Below are 20,908 nucleotides of genomic sequence, written 5' to 3'. Positions count from 1 at the left end.
AAAGAGAAATATAATCTAATAGAATGTGTTGTGATGATCAAAATCTCAAATATCAGAAAGAAGTCTTGACCTGCTGCTATTAAAGAGAGTAGCAGTTTCGACGAACTTAACAACTTTGATATACGTTATAATAACTACATTGATATGATTGTGGGGAGGTATGAAATTATGAATGTTTATCACTCCATACATCTAATTAATTTAGTTATAGTTTCAATTTAGTGTACTGGTTTTCTAATGGTCATTTTCATCACCACAGTTGGGTTGCATTTTACTAATTATCTCTATTGTTATATTACAAGACATTACTGCATCTTAAATACATCTAAGATATGTTAATATGTTGGTTATATGTATATTAGAAGATGACATCAAGTAAAGGAGAGAGTTTCAATCATTAACAAGGGCTAAATTGAAACTTTGAAAATTATAGGGATCAAATTTGAACTATAACAAAGAAAAAAAAAAACTATAAACTAAATTTAATTTGATACACTTTATTATAATATACTTTAATATGATATATGTGACATCAAAATTATTGCTAGGAGATGTGTAAGAACTAACAATTAATTGGACAAAATACAAATAGACAATAAAGAGACCATGTGCTTAAATAGTAATCTATATACTCAGTTTGGCATTTGTCCATTTTTCTATTAAGTTAAAAAATTACAAAAGGAATGATCAAATTAAATCATAATTGGACCTCTAAATGTTAATTTGTGTATTTTAATGACATGTTTATTCAAATATAAATATATACATATAACCTATGATTCCTTCAAAATATAAAAGTTAAATATATACATATGCATTCATTTCATATATATTAGTACAGAAGGAAACTTCACAACCACAACCTTAGAATTTCAAATGGTTATTAGATTAATAGCATTTCTTATTGGGAATAATGCTAAAATAATTATTGACTTATTTTTCAAACCAATATTTTAATCTTTCATAAGAATTATTTAAATGATTAATGTTCTATTGTTCATCTTAAAAAAAACAGGTATTGATGGAAAAAATAATTAAAATCATAGTTTATTTCCATTTGAATTTATACGACAATAGAAATAATAAATAGTTATATTATGTCCTATCAAATATGATATTTTTATAAATATTTTAATTTATTTTACTATATTTAAAAATAATTTTAAATTAATTGAGATAAAATTTTAATAAAAAACACATTAAATCATAATTAAACTCATTGATGTAAATAAATAGTCGTGATTAAGATAATTAGGAGGGTCCCTTTTTGACTTAGGGTGCAAAGTTTGGCTTAGTTTAATTTTCAATCATAACCAAAGTTTGCTTATTAGAGGAATTTTGTTTGTCAATGGCTTTTACTTTATTTGTTTGTTTTATTTGGTTAGATAAAAGATGTAGACATGATTCCAAAATTGCTTAGTCTTATGGTATAGTATAGTTGTCTTTAGATTCTTGAATATTCTCCTCTTAACTATTGGTTTTTCTTAATTATGTAATTTAATGACTTCACAAGTTATATTTTTTATTATTGGAGTTAGGTGAGAGATTCGTGTCGGTTGAAATATATCACTCTAATTTAGATTATATATGAAGTTTGTTCTGATCAACGTTTGATAAATTGTAAAACGAACATAATTAAATATCTCTTAATTTTGAATAAGTACATTATTTATTTACCCCTCACAGTTAGTAAGAATATTGATTTGAACACTGAAATTTAAAAATATTAATCCAATTTAGACCTTTCAATTAGAAATTAAATAGGTTAAATTGATTCACTCTATAACATAAGATTTAAATTGGTATAATTAATTAATATTTTTCAAATATAAATAATGTGAATATATGTTATTATTGCTTAGGTGTGAATAATATTAATTAACAAGAGAAAGAAAATATCATGTAATCTTTTTTGTTGGATTATTGACTTAAATCTTAATTAATAATAAGGATTGAATTAGACCTATATTAATTAAAATTTGTATGACTAATACAAAACTTTGTAACCAAATTCTCTACATGTCTTCACAATATAATACTAATTTAATAGTCTGTGTGTTCTTCAAACTTCAGAATATCATTTTACATGATGACATATACACTTTTATTTATAGTATATCATAGTTTTCTTTTAAATAAAGTATGCCTTATTAATCTTCATAATTAATTAAGCTAACAATTTGATAGCTTGTAATTAAGAAAAATTATCTTCTTAATTTAATTTAATTTCCTTTTCTTACATATATATCACTCTAATAAACCAATTGAAGATAAGTTAGAGGGCAGATGCATCACGTAACCTAAAGAGGCTAATTTAATTATATTAATCATGAGAGCAAGAGCAAATTAATTAGTGTTTAATTTCATTTCATATGCAATAATATGGTTGCTTATAATTTAAATAATCAACACATTTTCAAGTGACATCACACATGTAATTTAATCATCCTTAAACTATACGTAAAATTAATTAAGCTTAATGTCAGGACTAAAAAATAACTATTAATCAATACAGCAAAATTAATAAAAAAGAAAGAAGAATGTCAACATTAGGGAATATTCAACCATCTTAATTAATCAACTTTAATTTCCTATATCATGCATGATTATTGGAGATAGAGAGAACATCCCTTGATTATATTCATTGCCTTAATTAATTACCTGATTATTTAGACCATATTCAATGAATTAGTCTAATTTTATTTCCATTATTAATTATAAACACTATTGTTTTCTTATAATTAAGAATCATAGATGCACTAATTAGATTAATTTGATATGCATTAGTATTATGTTATGATCACTTCAACCTATCGTGTAATAGTCAATTTCATAATTTGTAATCAATTAATTAAGTTAGACTTAACTTTTCTTATAATAAAGTCTAATTTTGGAAATAAAAAATGGCATGATTAATTAATATCCACAATGTAAATTAATTACCTTAGAAATTTTGGTTTGGATGTTGAGTTGGTCCCATCACTCATAATTATTTTGTATTAAAAAAAATTAAGTAGGGTTTTTTAAAGCAAATGATCTCCACACAACCCCTAAGCTTTTGGTCATTATCTCTAAATTAATTAAGCTTTTATATAGATTCAAGTTGAATTTTCTTAATTAATTGTCTATAATTTAATTAATAGAGGGTTTTGAACTTTGGAGAACCAAATTGGTCCATATACTTTTTTGTTAATTTAAAACATTATCTTAAACTTCCATTAATTATTATTTCCATAATTGATTCTTCTCTCTCTATATTGCTTCGTTTTAAATATTAATTATTTGTAATAAGTTTAATTTTGTCGTTATTCCTTAATTAAGATATTGTTACTTTATTTATTTAGTCGTCACTATAGCAAATGTGATAATTAATTTTATTTAGTCACTATCTTCGAGAAGATTCACCATAATTTCATACATAGAAACTCAACAATGTTTTAAATTAATAGGCTTGAATCATATTAATTTCATATTAGATTTACAAATTTAGTCCTAAAAATTTAAATGGGTTAGTCAAATTGAAAGTTTAAAATCCAATTAAATGTAAAATTCAATTAAAAGTATAATATATGGTTTGGAAAGATTTATTAAATTTATAATTTAATTCCCATTATTTTAAATGATAATGCTTTAATTTTGTAACATATAATAACTTACATTATGTGTTACTTTAACTATCTTCCTTCACTCACTAGACGACAGTGAATAAAAAACAACTTAGTTAATTATTTTTATGTCATATGCTAATTTTATATCAAAGTAGAAACCAAAGTAGCAGTCAAATTCACCAATATATATTAGAGTTTAATTTTGATAAATTAATAAGATATCCACTCAACTTGGCCTTAAATATTAAAGAGAAATGAAGGGAACAAGAAAAGGTTACATTCAAAGTGTGATGTGTATAATTAATTTATACTACACCTTTTCAGATTGCAACTAGGATTTTAATAATTAGGCCAAAGAAACAGGAGATTAAGTAAATTAATTAATTAGTGTGGTTATACATGATGGTTTCTTAATTACTTAGAAAAAAACATATTTCTTGGACAGATATTAGTACTTATCATCGATTGGTGCAGTTTGTATATGTGATATTTTAGTTTTTAATATTAAAACGAGATGAGTGCAGGTAAGGGAAAGTCCATTGATTAATTATCGAAAAGAATATTGAAATGGGGAGAGGTGATTAAGTCAAACTACTTTATAAAAGAAAAAGATGCATCATTATCATTTTCACACCCTATATATATATATGCTTAAATTAAAACTACTTTACGATATTTTTGGTGTAAAGTTTGAAAAGGGTCAGTAAAAACAAAAGAGTTAATTAGTAAATGTTGGGTAGAGAAAACATTTTCACCTCCCTAAAATATGATGCTTAATACTCAAGTAAATAATAAATTGTGTTAGTAATTCTTTTTACCATTTGAAAAGGTTAAAAAAAATATATATATAATCTCTTCATAAATTTAATTCGCTAATTCACTTATATATATTCTAACAAAATTGTCACCTAATTAATTATAATCAATTAAATAATACTTTTTGGATGATTAAATATATAGCAATGTGAAAAATGCTATTATTAGAACAATAGTACAGGGACAAGTTGGGTTAATGTGAATTAGGGTTTTATGTTTAAAGAGAATGAGATTATAATAAGTTGTTAATTAGTTGTCTCATGTTAGACAAACACAAAGCATTATTATTATTATTTATGCAAAGTATATAGAAATAGTAATAATATAGTTTATATATATATATAGAGAGAGAGGGGATAATGATATTGTGGGTATGGAAATTTGGTCCACCATGTTGGAGACAACATGGGATTTCTAAATGGTGAGATTTGATGGCCAATGCCTTACCTTTCTTATCATATACAAAAGAATTAATGAACTTTAGACTCATATGGAATTCATTTTTGTCCTTCGTCTTAAAAACTATAGGTTAAAATGCTTTCCAAAAATACTATTGAAATTAAGGTTTTTGCCAACTTGACAAGTTAACTAATATGTTAAGAAAATTGAATACATATATATCACATTAACGTGATAGTTAACAAAGTTGAAAATCTAAAAGAAACAGTTGGTATTTTTGTGTGTGTGTGTAGGGAATGTATGGAAATGTTTGATTTGGAAGTTTATAATCAATGGAAATAGCTTCCACAAAAATGTATGGTCACAATGTGTTGAATGTTGATATTTCAGTAGTTGTTCTGCCAACTTGCTTGTAATCATTCTCTTTTTTATCCCATCTTTTTTTATATGGAGCAATCTTCAAGAAATTATTTCAAATTTCTTCTTTTTTTTTTTTTGGGCAAATCTCCAACTAAAAATAGGGTTTTGTTGGTTGGTATCAACATCACTCCCTTTTTCCCATCACAATAATGTATGGTGGGAATTTTGTGGTCACCCCAATTTCAATAACAAATAATAGTAATTTAAAGAAAAAAAATTAAACATATCTTCTTAAGCTTTTTTAAAAAATTATGTTTCATACTTAAAAAATAAAAAAAGACACCTTCAAATAATATACATCCATAATTGATAAAATTTTAAATTTTGTAAATATTTTCTACTACAATTTTTCGAGCATTTTTTAAAGTAGTAAAATAAATTAAAATATTTACTTATATTTACATGGATAGAATGTCAAATTTACTATATATATTTTTTGATAAATTTCTAAAAGTTTTAGTATTATTACTGTTAATTTTTTATAAATATTTCAAAAACTATTGTTAGGTATAAAAAATTCTTTAAAAATTCAAATGAAGTATTATTAGGATTAAAGAAAAACCCTTAAAATTTTCAAACTATTCGTGTGCAAATATGTAATCTAACTTACTTAGAATAAGTAGAAATGAGAGTAAAAAGAAAGAAAGAAAGAAAGAAAAGGTGAAAATGGATAGAAAGAATAAAATAAAATAGAGAGATATGAGAAAGAATGGGACAAATATAAGGTCACGTTGGTCATGTGGGAGTTTTAAAAAAGATGCCATTTTTAGGATAAGTTTTATCATATCATTATTATTATCATATAAGAAAAAGAATATGATCCAATGAGACACAAACACACACACCTCTTGACTTGCTATTTACGTCAATAATCATTAAAGAAAGAACCTAGGAGGAGGAGAGGATCATATCTCTTTCTTCACTAATTAATAATTAACACAAACCCTATTGATTTGATTTGATTTAATTTAATTTAATCAAAACAACAACACAGCTACCCCTTCCTTTTTAAACCCTTTATATTATACTTTTGAAAGAATTTGGTGTTAGTTTGAGATTCCATTTGAGAGAGAGAGAGAGAGATAGAGAGAGAGATGGTGAGGAAATGCTCACACTGTGGGAATGTGGGTCACAATTCAAGAACTTGCACCATTCAAAAGCATAAAGAAACCAAGTTTAAGTTATTTGGAGTTCAACTCATTGATAATGGAACAACAACTCATCATCATCATCATCATACCACCTTGTTGAAGAAGAGTATTAGTTTGGATTCTTTGCCTTCTTCTTCTTCTTCGGCTTCTTCATCTTTATCGTCCTCTTCTTCTTCTGAGAAATTGTCAAATGGATATCTCTCAGACGGCCTCGTCGCCAAAACCCATGAAAGAAAAAAAGGTAATTTTTCTTGCACTGTACTGAATCATTCATCATGAATTCAAAAGATTCAAAACAAAAACATGGTTTTTCTTCTTTTAATTATTCTTTTTCCTTTTCGTTTTGGTCATATGGCTATTCTTATTTCTTATTTTTTTAGGTTAATTATGGTATTAAAGCATTAAATTGCATGCTTGAATTCTAGCTAGGAATATCATTTCATCTTTTCTCCGTTCTAGCTGATTATATAATTAGTTTTATCGTTTCACCAACTTACTAGCTCGGGATGTTTTTGGTATTTGAATAGGTGTACCATGGAGTGAAGAGGAGCATAAGGTGTTTCTAATTGGGTTAGAAAAGCTTGGAAAAGGAGATTGGAGAGGAATTTCGAGGAAATTTGTGACGACAAGAACTCCGACTCAAGTAGCTAGTCATGCACAAAAATACTTTCTACGACTCACAACTCTCAACAAAAGAAAACAGCGTCGTCCCAGCCTTTTCGACGTAAACTTCCCCCTCTCAAAACTCTCTAATTTTTCACATATTTTATTTCTGTTTTTTCTCTGTGCCAATTGCCAAAGATTGAATTTTGAATGATAACCCAATTTTCTAAGTAAGTGAATATTCATATAAATAAAAGACAAAAGCCAATATTGTCAATATATACTTAAATTTAATTAGTTCGTCACTAATGTTTTATATTCCTCTTCCAATATAAATAATAATACACACTATTCTATTACTTTTAAATAACCCATTTGCATACGTATAAGACTTTCCTTTTTTATTGACTAGTCATTAATTAAACACATATAATACTCAATGATAATAAATATATACGAGAAGGAAGGTGAAGTTTAACAACTAATTGTTTAATATAAATACCAGTTCGTATCTATATAATATATAATACTAAACTAAAACTCACTAAAGTAAAATACAATTCAATATTAATTAGAATTTAAGTAAATATGGTTTGATAAAATCCTAAAAACTGAATTATAATTATAAACTACAGAAATGAAATTCTAAGGTTCTCCAATAACCAAATAATAAACAGAAAAGCTAATTGAGTTGTTTTTTTCAATTTAATCCTTTCATTGTTGTGTGTTTTAGAATGATTCTTTTTTGTAGGGTTGGTGTCAAATTCAATGATGATTAGGTTTTGAATATTGGGATTGTAAATGACTTTCACTACTCTATATACTACAAAAGAAAAATGTGTGTTTATGGTTTATTATGAATGACAACAGGGTGCTGCAGCAAGGGACAAATTGACAGTGCAAGTGGTTGAAAAAGGCAGCAGCAGCAGCAGCAGCATCAACAACAATTTGAAACCAACCAATAATAATTATAATATCCAACCAGCTTCATCCAATAATATTTCCTTTGGGAATCCAACTCCAATTCCAAATATTTCAGAATTAACAAATCTCAATTGGATTGAGTATCATTATAATCAACGTCATCATGAGCCATATTTCAAGTTTCTTCAATCCCCCATCAACAAATCTTCAAGCTCAATTACGATCAACAATTTTCAAACAACAACCAATCATCATCATCATCGTCATCATCATCAACCTGATTTGCAGCTAAGTTTGTCCACTCCAAAGCCAGTACTTGAACAAGTAGCTCAGTGAATCACCATGGATTATTATTGTTATAAATATTAGTATAGTTTGTACTTTTGAAGTGGAATAACGATGTTCTTTTTTAATATAATGTTTATGTTGGTTACTATTGTATCATCAAAACTCCTTTGTGTCCACAAACAAGTTGGGGTTTATTGATTATCAAAAATAAAATAATTTCTAAACAAATTTGTTTGAAATGGAAAGATTATTATTATTATTCCATGAAACCCATTAATTTGTCATAAAAACTGATGCATTAATGGTGAACTCAATTAATTAAAAATGAGTTATTTGGTCAAAGGTGTGGGCTACCCTATAAAAACAAACATATAAGTTTTGTCTTGCTTTGTAGGCTAGCTGGGTTACTCTCTTTTAATGGCTAATTATAACATTTATAGTCATAGTCTCTAGCTGAACAATTGAAAGAGTACCACTGCATTTTGATTCTAAAAGAATTTATATTATTTTCCAATTTTGTTCATAGTCTCTTAAAAGGTTCTAATTTTGACCCAAATATTCATATTATAAACAAAATCTTTCAAATCAAATAAGTTAGAGAAAAATACTTTTAACATTTCTTCAACTCATAAAAAACAATATATGTAGATCCATTTTTGTTCATATACTTTATATTGTTTCATTTATTTTCATTTTCTTTTCCATACCTAAGAACCGAGAATAATTTTTAAAATACAAAAAATAAAATGAATATTTTTAAAATACGTCAACAAAGTGAGCCAAAGCTAAATAAAAATATATTTACAACTATATTATTTAAACGTTGGTGGGTAAATTATGAAGATGGGTTAATGTAAAAGATCTGAACATATCAAGTTGAATTATAGTTAAAAGAATTCTAATTGGATTTTGTTAGTATTTTTTTTAATTTAAAAAAAGAATCCTATAATATGATAAAGCACTTATTTTTCAGCTCAGCAATCTTGATCCTTACAAATGAAAGCTGTAGGTGGCCTCTAAATAGAGAGAATTTCTAAATAAATAAATCTCAACTTGGGAATTTAAAATGATATAGCTTTTAGGGCTCAAATTTGTTGGTATTAACAAAATTTGGAAGAACACTAATTGGATACTTTATAAGAAGAGAATCGAGTGGACAAGATTTCTCTTTGTTATGGGAAAAATTAATGTGGACAGAAAATTATGCAAAATTCAAAGTGCATAAAGCCAAGAGTAAAAGCCTCCCTCATGATTGGCCTCTTTTCCTTTCTTTTCTTTTAGGATAAAAATATCCATCCTCAAAATAATTCAAATTAATGCAATAATCTCACACTATTGTGTGAATTCTATCCATAAATTTCAGTACGTCTTTCGCATAACACTCGTTCTCCCTTTAATACTAATACAGAACAATCATATAATTATAAGGTAAAATAGCATTTTAAGATATAGAACAAAACTAAATTTAAAATTTAAGAAATAAAAATGTAAATTTCAAAACCTAAAAAACGAATAAAAACTAGACCCCACAACGTAGAGAAAAAATAATTTTACTTTCTTTAATAAATTGACCCTAAAATCGAGTGTCACTACAATGTGGTTGTAGAAACTAAAAAATAAATCGTAAAATAATGTGTTTGTTTCAACCTTTACCAAAACTATTTTTATCACATTAAGTTCTTATTATTTGTTATTTATTACTACCATTCACGTGAAACTCTAGTGGAATGATATTTAGAAAGGAATGAACATTTGTGCAAACAAACCGATGGTAACTAAATTGTTGCTGTCAGCAAGAAAGGGTAAATGGCCTGAAATTAAAAGAACCCCTTTTAAAATGTAAAATAAAATGAAAGCATAAGGTAAAAATTAAAATTAAATTATCAGTAGATAAAAAATTCCAAAGCAGACAAAATATACATACATGTAGATTTGGAAAAAGAGAAATAAAAAGAAGGAAATTGACAACAAAAACAGGTTAAATAATTGGCGTCTTCCCCATTTGAAAAGTAGAGGACAAAATGCAGGAGGAAGCCCAAACAAAAACAGGCAAGAAGTGGACCATCGCTACCATCGCTATTTTTGTTTTTAGGTTAGATCTATCACTATTTCTCTACTTCTTCTTCTTCTTCATGTGGAAAGAATCTTTTCAGGTTTATTTTTTTTATACTTTTATTTTATGTTCTTGTGGTTGTAAGCACATATTATAATTGGGAATCATTCAAAATTTTGTTTAAGACTTTCAATTGACATAATATATTTTCTTGCAAAAAAGAGAATAAAAATTAACTTTGAAGGAGAGACTAGGTATGGAAGAAACACTCAAATAGTTTTTTTTTTTTTTTTAACCTGTTAAATTAAATAAGCACATGTCAGTTCCTGCAGGCAAATCTTAAGAAATAGTGACATTTCAACCATAAAGGATTCTCTCATTTACTCCCTGTAACTATCTATCAACATCTGGACACCCAAAAAGATCAAACAAGAGTTAAAATGGTTGAAATCCCCAAAATGAAATCATAAATTCTCTCTCCTCTTGTTGAAATATATTATTCCCCAGCAACCATAGATGAATGAAAGATTCTCATTTTACTTTTTACTTATTTCTGATGCCTAATTGACAAAGTCACAGGAACTTCTAGTTCTATCCTCTCATTTTGGTTAGGTGGTCAAAAGACAAATATATTCAAGTTGAAGTTACTAAATCCTCCAAAGGTTCTAAGCAGTTCTTTCAATCAATAATACTGCTGTCAGTAAATTGTTTTTTTCTTTTTAGGGAATCGATGAACTTACAGCCTTGGAACTTTATTTTTTCCTTTTGCTGATAGCTATCTGATGAAGAGTCTTGAAGTAGCAACGGAAGGCTGAAATCAGATGAGAGATTAAATGGGAACTTGGTAAAAATCAATATTTTACACTGCAAAAAAAGGCATAGTGATTATTTTGTGCAGTACCAATTTCATTATAAATATCCAAACTATAATACATTTTACAAAGAATCAGGTCATACTGAAGAAGACAAATACAATAGTGTTCTTCTATTGTACTGGCTCTTATCTGGTCATCCATCTCTAGTACTCTCTAATCTGTTTTTTTTTTCTTTTTTCCAAATCTAGTGGTCAGTTAAGTGAAACAAAAAAATGATTCTGGACACGCTTTTATATGGCTAGAAAAACATGAACAAATATACAGAGTGGTTCAATCGACTTCACTTGTACATGGGAATAAGCTGGCCAGAATTTGACTCCTTGAGAAGAAAATGATATTTCATTTTCAATTGACATACAATCAGTGTCATGAATCGTGAGGTCCCTGGACTATCAACATAACCCGTTGCTTTACACTGTCCGAGCGAATGATGTCTCCTTTCAATCCAATCTGAATTATCACATGAAGATAAATTTTGATCAAGCGGATTAGAGTCAAGGAAAATTGCGGTGTATAAAGTTAGATTCAAGTAAAATGTTTCTACCTCAACGAGACTATCTGGAGAAAACCACCGCAATAGCACGCCTAAATGTACTACAGCAGGTATTAGCTTGAAAAGAAAAGGAGTTGTCACCTGCACGAAATTTTAACAAATGCCCCATCCAGAAATTTATTTCTTGAGAAAATTAATCACTAATATAATGCTGAAACACACTCTCATGCAAAAAAAAGTAATAGGTTATAGGAGTGCAAGTTTACTTTTTTTCTTAATAATCATTCGTTTTTTTTCTATCAACGGATATTGGATGGCTTTTAATTTTTATTGTTTTGTTATTGATCCTTCAGACAAATCAATGTCCTAACTTCCAAGTTCCAATACAATGCCTTCCTTCTTTCTGTCAAATCATATTGAAGAAATGGCTTTCAACTAATTCCTGTTTTTGTGATGAAAAATTGAGCTAACAATTTCAACTATTTCTAAATTATTCATAATTCTTAAGTATATTTGTTATCTAAAAGAAGTCTCAAACGGAATAGCAGATAACTCAAAATAAGCCAATAAAAAAAATTAATAAAACCATGCAGAGAAAAGAAATATAATCATTACAACAGCATATGATGACACATATGAAACCATCATGTAGATACATAGATATATAAACATGCAGAAATGGATTACATCTCACCAGACTGAGGGCTGTGGTCCCAATAAGCAATAGATACAGTTTCCCCTGAAAATTATCATAATATCAGTATCCAATAAGAAAAGATGTATTATTTTCATTCATCCATTTTTACGTAACAATAGTTTAAAAAATATGGCTACATAACTGGGCGATCTTAACAATATTTCCATTTTTTCAGTTATTCAACGCTTTTGCCCCATTTGATTGTGCTCCCCTCCCCTCCCCACTTTTGTAATCTTGAACTTTTATATTAAAAGAATTTAATATAGTAATAATTTAAGTAGAGCAGTTAACTCCGGAGTATTTAATTTGAAGTTAGCTTATTAAATATATGTATACAAGATTACCCATATTCAAGGTAATGAAAGTAACTCTTCTTAAGTAGAAAAAAATAAGTAAAAGTAAACATTATTTTATTTTGAAGTTAATAAAAAAGATTATAGTTAGGAAAAAATTGCCATATTAAAATAAGTATTTGATTCAAAATATTAAGTAACAGAAGTGTGTGTATGGTATTGAATTTAAACTTAATCACCTTTTTTTAGATTAAACTTAGTCACAATAAAATAGCATTTAACTAATCATTTTAAAACAGCCCGGAGAAAGTACTTTATTTTGAAGCTAGTCAACTGAAACAACACAGTTCTATGAAACACTTTTTTCCTATAAAGAAATTTGAAGAAACAATTTGAACTTTGAAATTATCATATTGGAATAACAAGATTTTCATTTTTTTTTTTTAGAAACTTGAGTAAATATGAGTCCTAATGATTCGTTTAATATATAGTTTTCCTAAGCTTGTACACCAAGCACAATTTTCTTCATCTCAAGGACATAGTTGTACAGCCTATAGAAGAACAAATCATGTTCAAGTAAGGTCGTCAGACCTCCTAAACTCTCACGACTCAGATTAAACCCCCACCGCCAGACTACCCAAGTCCAGGCTGAACTGAACAAACTGAATCCACGCCAAAACATCCCCCAAGAATTTCAGAGATCGTGCATCATCATTTATGATTAACAGTAGATTTTTTTTACATGCATCTCATTTAATGTTTTTCCTGAGAAGCAAGATAATGGCACTGACCTCAACTAGATGAAGATTAGAAGCACGGCTGAGAAGAACAAAAGCAAATTCTCCTATCTGAGCCAAAGACATTCCAACCTACACATCACAAATCAATATCCAGAAGAGAAAACCAGTTATTTATAACATATCATGAACAAGGATGAATGCCGAGGATATAGTAATATAACCTCACCAAAAGTGCTGTCCTGTTGTTATACCCAAATCCCTTCACCACTGTGCTAATTACGATTGTTTTTACAATTATCACCAGTATAACAGCTGCTAATAATATATCAACGTGGTTCCACAAAAACTGAACGTGTATCAGCATTCCAATGCTGGCAAGAAAAAGGGCCGCAAAAAAGTTCCTTATAGGCTCTATCTGTAGACAAGCAATTATAAAATCACTCAATAGGAATCAACACATAACTCTTGGGAGACAGAAAAGCAAACATTTCAAACAAAATTCTAGCCTATTATCTGTATTAAAGTGCAAGAATCCATCCTCCCTCTATCCAACTTCACCTCGCCCTTCAAAATTCCTACCCACCTTATTTTCCTTATTTCTTTTCACACCCATTCCTATCATCTTGAATATTAACAGTATTCGGATATTGTGATACAATTTTCTGAAGACCATACAAAAATAAACAAACTAACAGCATATGAAACCCCCACACAGAAGCAAGAGCAATAAACACCTTATTCACCTACATACACATATATACAAACAGTACATGCACACACTCTTCATATATGCATGTATAGTTTATACACCCAGACCAACATGCCTTGGTAACATTACAATTAAGCCACACATCTCTTGAAACAAAGTATGGAATGAAATGCCTTACTTGTTCAAGTGTGTGTTGAGCAAGATCAGTTGTGGATATCATCACTCCAGCGGCAAAGGAACCCAATTCTAGACTGAGGCCCAACTTATCACTACACTGAAATTGTAAAAACAATAATTAACAGAAAAGCACCAACAAAGTAATTTCAATTGATCATATAGCGACCAATAAAATTATACAACTTCATTAGTCATGGGAATAGTATCCCATCAAAGTAGGCATACACCAGAGAGTTATAATTTAAAAAAGAAGAAAGGTGTACAGTAAAAGGAAGTTGTCCCATTCCCTCCCTTCAAAGATATAAAAGGCAAGTGCTTTGGAAGACTTTTTATTTATTTATTTATTTCTATTTATTGTTATTTGTTTTAGGTTTGGAGGTGTATTTGTTGTGAACGAAATATTGGGATCTTTAGATATTTCTTTAGGGGTTTCAACGGTCTTGGTGCGTTCTTTGGAATAATACTGAGTTTAAGACCCCCTTGTGGTGGATAGTGGGCTCTAAGGCCTTCTGTAATAATCCATCAGGCCTTATTCTATTGGATTAGTGGCCCTATAAGTAGGTTAGGTCTCCTATTGTCTGGGCTGTCTTTACATATGCCCTTAAAAAATTTCATGATTCAAAATGGAAGTTTGATTTTTTATTTAAAAAAATTAATGATGTTCTTTCTTAGTACCCCTATACATAAAAAACCTGAATGATAGAAATGATAACAATTCAAAGTATGACATCTCCACATGCATAAAATCAAACTCAGAAAAAAAAAGTAGATACTGACCCAGGCTACAAGCAAGCAGAACGCCACTGAGGCTAATTGATAAAGTTCGTTGGTCTGCAGAGAAAAATAAATTAGACAATGCATTTGAAATTCGGATAGTTGTTAAATCAGGTATATAAATTTCAATAATAATAAATATATAGATGCAATAAAGCATACCTGTGATGATAGACTTATCATCAGTTTTAAGAGCCAAGGAATACATGTACGGGATAAAATTGACAAAGCAACCAAAAAACCAACCAAGATCACCAACCTGATTGAGAAATACAAAACCTTGTAAATATAAGATTCATACCCTACAATTTCTCGTATAATCTACATGTCATACAAAACCAGTTCCTGGCCTGGACTTATCAAGAATAACTAACCATCTGCAAAAGGCGTAAAAAGCTAGTTCCACGAGGTACTGATAATAAATACACAATATGGTTTTATGCACCTAGTTCTGCTCTTCTTTTGATAATAATAAATACCTCACAAGAAGGAATAACATGCACAAACTCAAAGGAGCTCAAACTTAATCTTTGAACTTCACAAGTTTGTAACCAGAAGAAAAGTATCCCAGACATTTTAGAGAACTCTTTGGTCCTTTCTTTAAGTGTTCTAGAAAGAACACCACCAGTAGCATTAAGCCCAAGAAGTAAATTTACTGTTTGGTTTTCTTTTTTTAAATGCATAAGCGTCCAAGCAAACTTGCAAGCACCTTCAAAATTCTCATGAGATAACCATTTATAGTACTTACTATGTCTGAAAAAACGTAACAACTAGATTTGAGGGTATGCCCATGTGTAAAACAAATTCCTATTTATACGTACACTTTACTCATAGACATCACTCCTTGAAGAATACCAGAATTCCCACCTAGTACTGGAAGCAAAGCAAACAGTAACCCAACAGCACAGTCCTGCAAACCCAAGGAAACTGATGGGTTAGGCGATAATTTTTTCCCCTAAGAGGGTTGCATGAAGAAAAGAAAAACAAAATAAAACATTACCTGCAGAATAAGGGTGCCAATTGTGACTTGTCCATGAAGAGCATTAGTAGAGTTCTTTTCCATCAAAAATTTCAGCACCTGCAATCCGAGACAGTTGTTCTTTTATCATACAGGCAAGAACATAGGCTATAAAGCATGCCAGTGTCATCCATTCAAAAAGTTATACAGTATCCTACCACTGCTGTTGAGGACATAGATAGGAATGCTCCGACAAAAACTCCTTCAGAAGCACTCCCACCACATGACTGCAAAATAATAATAATATTAATAATAAATGAATAAATAAAAACAACACAACAATAATGATAATAAAATTCACAGCGAAGAAAAAGAGTCTTGTAAAACTTGCTACAAATTTTTTATCATTAAATAAATAAGCAAAGTTTATTTAATAGGAGGCATGCAACAATAGGGAAGTTGAGTATTAGAACCTGGCTAAAGCAGGATCCAAATTAATTTATTCAACGGCCAAAAAATAGGGTGGTCAATGACACAAGATTGTTTGGACTTTTCGTTAACCGGAAAAAAATAAAAATAATACAGAGAAGCACTAGTTATTACCGAGGCTGTGATTCCACTGAGGCACATAAATAGGAAAATTTGAAGAAGCCCGCCAAGAACAGCAACTGCACGAACAACTCGTAGCTAAAACATATCATTGGGCTTAGCACATGTATTGTGATTTTATAAACATCTACAAATAACCTTGAATGGAAATAAAACTAACCTTAGTTGTTGAGAACTCCAAACCCAGTGCAAAAAGAAGAAAAATTACACCAAATTGAGCTACCGTTTCAACCTAATCACAGAAATCAATAAGGAACTTGAGGACGAAAGAAAGAATTTGGCCATTGGTAAGGCAACATGAAAACAAATCAACACAAATGTCTTTTTATCTCTGAATAACCATCACAAGAGACAAATATACATTGTATACGTTTATAGTGCGAGAGAGATCTTTTGAGAGGGCAACCATCATTCGTTCTTTTTTTAAATATTAAAACAAACACACCAACTTCTCTAACACATACTTTGTACAATAAACTTTTATAACAACAAATTATAGAATGACTAATTAACCCCTATCAGTAAACCTGATAGATTAGGACCAACTTTCATTAAAAGCCCCATGCATACAGAACTAGTCAGCTTCCACTTTCTCGTGCATTTTCTAGAAATTAATCCAAAATGTACAGTGCCCATTCTTTTACCTTATATATATTGTCTCTACCGGTTCATTACTCACCATTTTAACTTTGGATATAAAATAAATTCATTAGAGAAGAAAAAAATACAAATAAGATTAGAGGGATAGCCTGATGGGGTATTTATTATACTATAGTATACATCTGAGAAGATCTCATGCAACCAGAAAAATATGACAAATGTAATTGTTATCTTCCAATTTTTAGGCAGAGGAAAAAAGAGCCCTGGAAAAACTATAAATGATAGATTAGGAGCAACGTACTTGAACCATTTCACTGACAAAGTTAAATCCTCCAGGTCCAATAATAGATCCTGCTAGAAGGTATCCAGTTATAACCTGATAAAATATAACACAGGTTACATATATATAGGATTGTCCATGTCATGAAAATCAGATCACATCCTACAATTGTTATTCAATAGCTTAGGTAAAAAATAATCGTACTGGTTGTCCAGCACAGGCAAAGGCAATGCCGCCACAAGTTGCAGAGACAATTACGATAACCAAATCAGATATCAATCTGCCAACTCATAAAATTAGAAGTTAATATCAGTCATTACTTGAGGAACAATTGCATAAAATAAAAACATACCTCAAGTCTAATTGTAGCACTGGATATTTAGACTTAAAGTTGGATATGATAAAGACATTGTCCTGAGAAAAGAAAAATGTTTTACCAACCTTGAGCACAAAATGACGATCTGACACAGAAAAAATACGGAAAATGAAATACCCATACCTTTCGATCAATCAATGTAGGGGTATCTTCAGCTCTATTATCACTGTCCAAATTGAAAACGTTTTGAAGCTGAAACCTAAAGTAGAAACACAAGTGTTTAAGGAAGTGCACGCTTAATCCAGTATAGCATGGCCTGAAAGTGAAATGTAATACTAAAGTAAGAAGCATATACTTTTCCTCTTTCGTATCATTTTTCTTTGACTTCACCCTTGCCACAGTCTCCAGAGTTGCCTAATCAACAACGCCAATCAATGAGGGCCAAATCAGCACATTTTTGTGCCCGTATGTTTGGAACAGATTATTTTGCTCGTTCAAAATCAGAGTAAAATCCATAATTCTCACAAGTTGTGCTCAAAAGTTTTTTGAAAATAATGATTACTACATTGACAAAACATATCACTACCAACCTGCTGCTCTGCTACACTGTTGTTGAAGCTTCCTGAATCAATTGCTGAAACGCAAGAGAGAGAAATGTCCTCATATTACTCAAACAGAAGATAGAATATATTAACATCATACGAGCTGCAATAACAACACCACCAGCAATCGTATTGGACAATTTACTCAAAATAATCGAACATTTAAAAGAAAACAAGTAAGAAACACAAGCAATAGAATAGTAGAAATAACAAACGGGATCGGTAGGTATTGATCTAAACGATAAAAATGAAAAGCTCAAATTCATACAGGAACCATAATTCCAGACAAATTTCGCAATACCATCCTCTTACTAAGAAAAGGAATTCCGTATCCAATAACTACAAAAGAATTAAACCACACAAGATCAAAAACTAGTCATCTACCTTATCCTACTCCTAGAGCCATAGTAGCAAACAAAAAAAAAAAAAAACCGTTTCAACACACCCGCATACCACAATTAACATAGATTCACCACTAAAACCGCAGTTAGCTACACCAAAGTAATAAAAACCCTAACAAAAAACAAGTGAGAAGCCGAGATCTAAAGATCTACTAACCTTCATTCTGGTCATTCTCCTTGAACTCATTCTCCAAAGCACGATCAATGATGTCAGCAAAACTACCTTCCTTATTCCTCGGAACGGAAACATTATTGGACTGGAGCGTAGTATTAGCGAGAAGCGGTTGATCGGAGTCGGAGAGAGGAAGAGCGGAGGAAGGAAGCAACGGCGGAGAGACGAGGAAGAGGAAGATGAAGATGGAAATGAAAATGCGGTGAGACAAAGAGAAGAGGTTCAACATTGCAGAGAGGTGAAAGGGTGATGTTGCCGGCTAGTTGGACACCATGGGAGAGGAGAAGACAAGGATTCGGGAGGAGATTAAGAAAATGAATAATAATAATAATAAATAAATAAATAAAGGAAGGATGGAAGAAGGGAGAGAGCGTTTGAAGGAGATGGGGGGAGTCAGTGGCTAACCAGACCAGAGTTAAAGGGTCAATGTGTAGTCTAAGTCTATCTATGAAATACGAATCGTTGTTGTATGCCGCGAAGCTACACGCATGGCCGACTTCTGGCGGTACTCGTGGGTGTCCCCCTTTTATATGGTTCCTTTTTCCGACTTCGGAGTTGCTATTGCTTTTAGAATAATAGATGTCGCCTTTGTTTCCTCGACTATGTAAATAAATAAATTAGTTTTGGGTATGTATTCATTTAAATCGTTAGATAAATTAATAATAAATTGATTTATTATTTTCATTATATTCTCGTTGATAATTAAATAATAATTTGTTTTAAAATATTTGATAAAGGTTTGAGAAAATAATTAAATTGAATCTATTCAAATTTGAAAAATATACCAATATGAAAACTATTATTGTAATATATACTAGCATTTTTTAAAATAACAAAATAAATTCAAATATTTAGAATGCTATATAGACCGTAAACATTTGATAAAAATTTTTATTTTTTAAAATTTCACTAATATATATGTGTGGTTGAGAAATTACAAGATTTCTTATTAAAATGATATTAGATCTAAATATTAAGATTTTTTCACAATCCCTTTCAACCATTTCAAACTCTATCCCAAATAGAGCTTTAGTGTATAAGAGTCAAGGATCAAACTTTTCAAAAGTTTTGAAGGATTGATGATGAAGTGAGGGAGTTTTAAGTTGATGTTATTTTTGTTATCAAACCAACACATCAAATGTTTGAGATGGTCTTTTCTTAGAGTTTTTTTTATAGTTATATCATTCTTCGTTTTTTTTTTTTTTAATTAAGAGTATATTTAATAACTTTTATGTTTAAGATATTTTTGTATGTTCGTGTGCATGTATGTGTTTTTTTTAATAGTGAATATAAGATATTAATTTTTAATTTTGTGTTTAACAAGTTAGTGGCTTGGTTTTTAAAAAATATAAAAATAAGAGATAACGGTGAATAGCAAAATTTAACATAACAAGTTTAAAAATAGAAAGTTTGAAAAATATTAAGAATTTTGACAAAACTGGTAGTTACTATAGGTGTTTTCAGATACAATGTATTTGTCAAATAACACACAATCACATATAAAGTGTATTTGCAAACTACTATTAGTTTGGAAAAATATTAACTAATTTGGGCTAACAAGATTTTCTCTATATACCCTAAATATATCTCTATAATTCATAACAAATTTTCGAATTTTTAGTATTTAAATCAAATTAATTAACATTTATTTATTTAATTAATGTTTAATAAAATTTTCCCTACAAAATTGTTAAAAGAATTTCAATCGTTCTCCATTCATTACATTTCATAATATTTTTAATTCAAATATTATGAAATCTAATCCCTAAAACAATGACAATCACTACTTCATTATTTTCATATGATAGTACATAATACCTATGGTTAATAAAAAATGATTATGAGAATTTGAATCATTTCCAAATCATTATATTTTGATTTTAAATACTACATCATATCCTTAATAGCAAACATAAATTAAGCATTTCGTATTATTTATATTTGAAGTTA

The 20,908-nt window shown here is 29.3% G+C and overlaps 2 protein-coding genes across 3 annotated transcripts; one reads left to right on the top strand and one right to left on the bottom strand.

Annotated features, from left to right (window-relative positions):
- Positions 1-6,273: 6,273 nt before the first annotated feature.
- Positions 6,274-8,448, top strand: LOC101204468 (transcription factor MYBS3). Its single transcript, XM_004142991.3, has 3 exons — positions 6,274-6,635; positions 6,922-7,118; positions 7,868-8,448. Exons 1-3 carry the CDS (start codon positions 6,338-6,340, stop codon positions 8,255-8,257), a joined length of 885 nt encoding a protein of 294 aa, XP_004143039.1. The 5' UTR covers positions 6,274-6,337; the 3' UTR covers positions 8,258-8,448.
- Positions 8,449-11,119: 2,671 nt separating this feature from the next.
- Positions 11,120-19,469, bottom strand: LOC101217282 (K(+) efflux antiporter 6). Of its 2 annotated transcripts, none has more exons than XR_968742.2 (20): positions 18,944-19,469; positions 18,374-18,417; positions 18,139-18,197; positions 17,967-18,042; positions 17,820-17,881; positions 17,672-17,747; positions 17,489-17,563; positions 16,748-16,819; positions 16,582-16,665; positions 16,197-16,265; positions 16,021-16,098; positions 15,842-15,930; positions 15,183-15,279; positions 15,024-15,077; positions 14,248-14,343; positions 13,582-13,775; positions 13,412-13,489; positions 12,325-12,369; positions 11,682-11,771; positions 11,120-11,587 (listed from the first exon to the last, which is right to left on the bottom strand). XR_968742.2 is itself a non-coding variant. In XM_011651231.2 (20 exons), the coding sequence occupies exons 1-20, from the start codon at positions 19,185-19,187 to the stop codon at positions 11,504-11,506; spliced, it is 1,761 nt and encodes a 586-aa protein (XP_011649533.1). In that variant the 5' UTR covers positions 19,188-19,464; the 3' UTR covers positions 11,120-11,503. The 2 variants fall into 2 exon arrangements, 1 of the variants encoding a protein (XP_011649533.1); XM_011651231.2 differs by having other exon boundaries at positions 13,587-13,775; positions 18,944-19,464.
- Between the last annotated feature and the right edge of the window lie 1,439 nt (positions 19,470-20,908).

This window comes from Cucumis sativus, chromosome 2 (genome assembly GCF_000004075.3).
Source record: "Cucumis sativus cultivar 9930 chromosome 2, Cucumber_9930_V3, whole genome shotgun sequence".
Lineage (NCBI taxonomy): Eukaryota > Viridiplantae > Streptophyta > Magnoliopsida > Cucurbitales > Cucurbitaceae > Cucumis > Cucumis sativus.
Note: the sequence above shows the minus strand (reverse complement) of the source record. Positions and strands in the feature narration are given on the sequence as shown.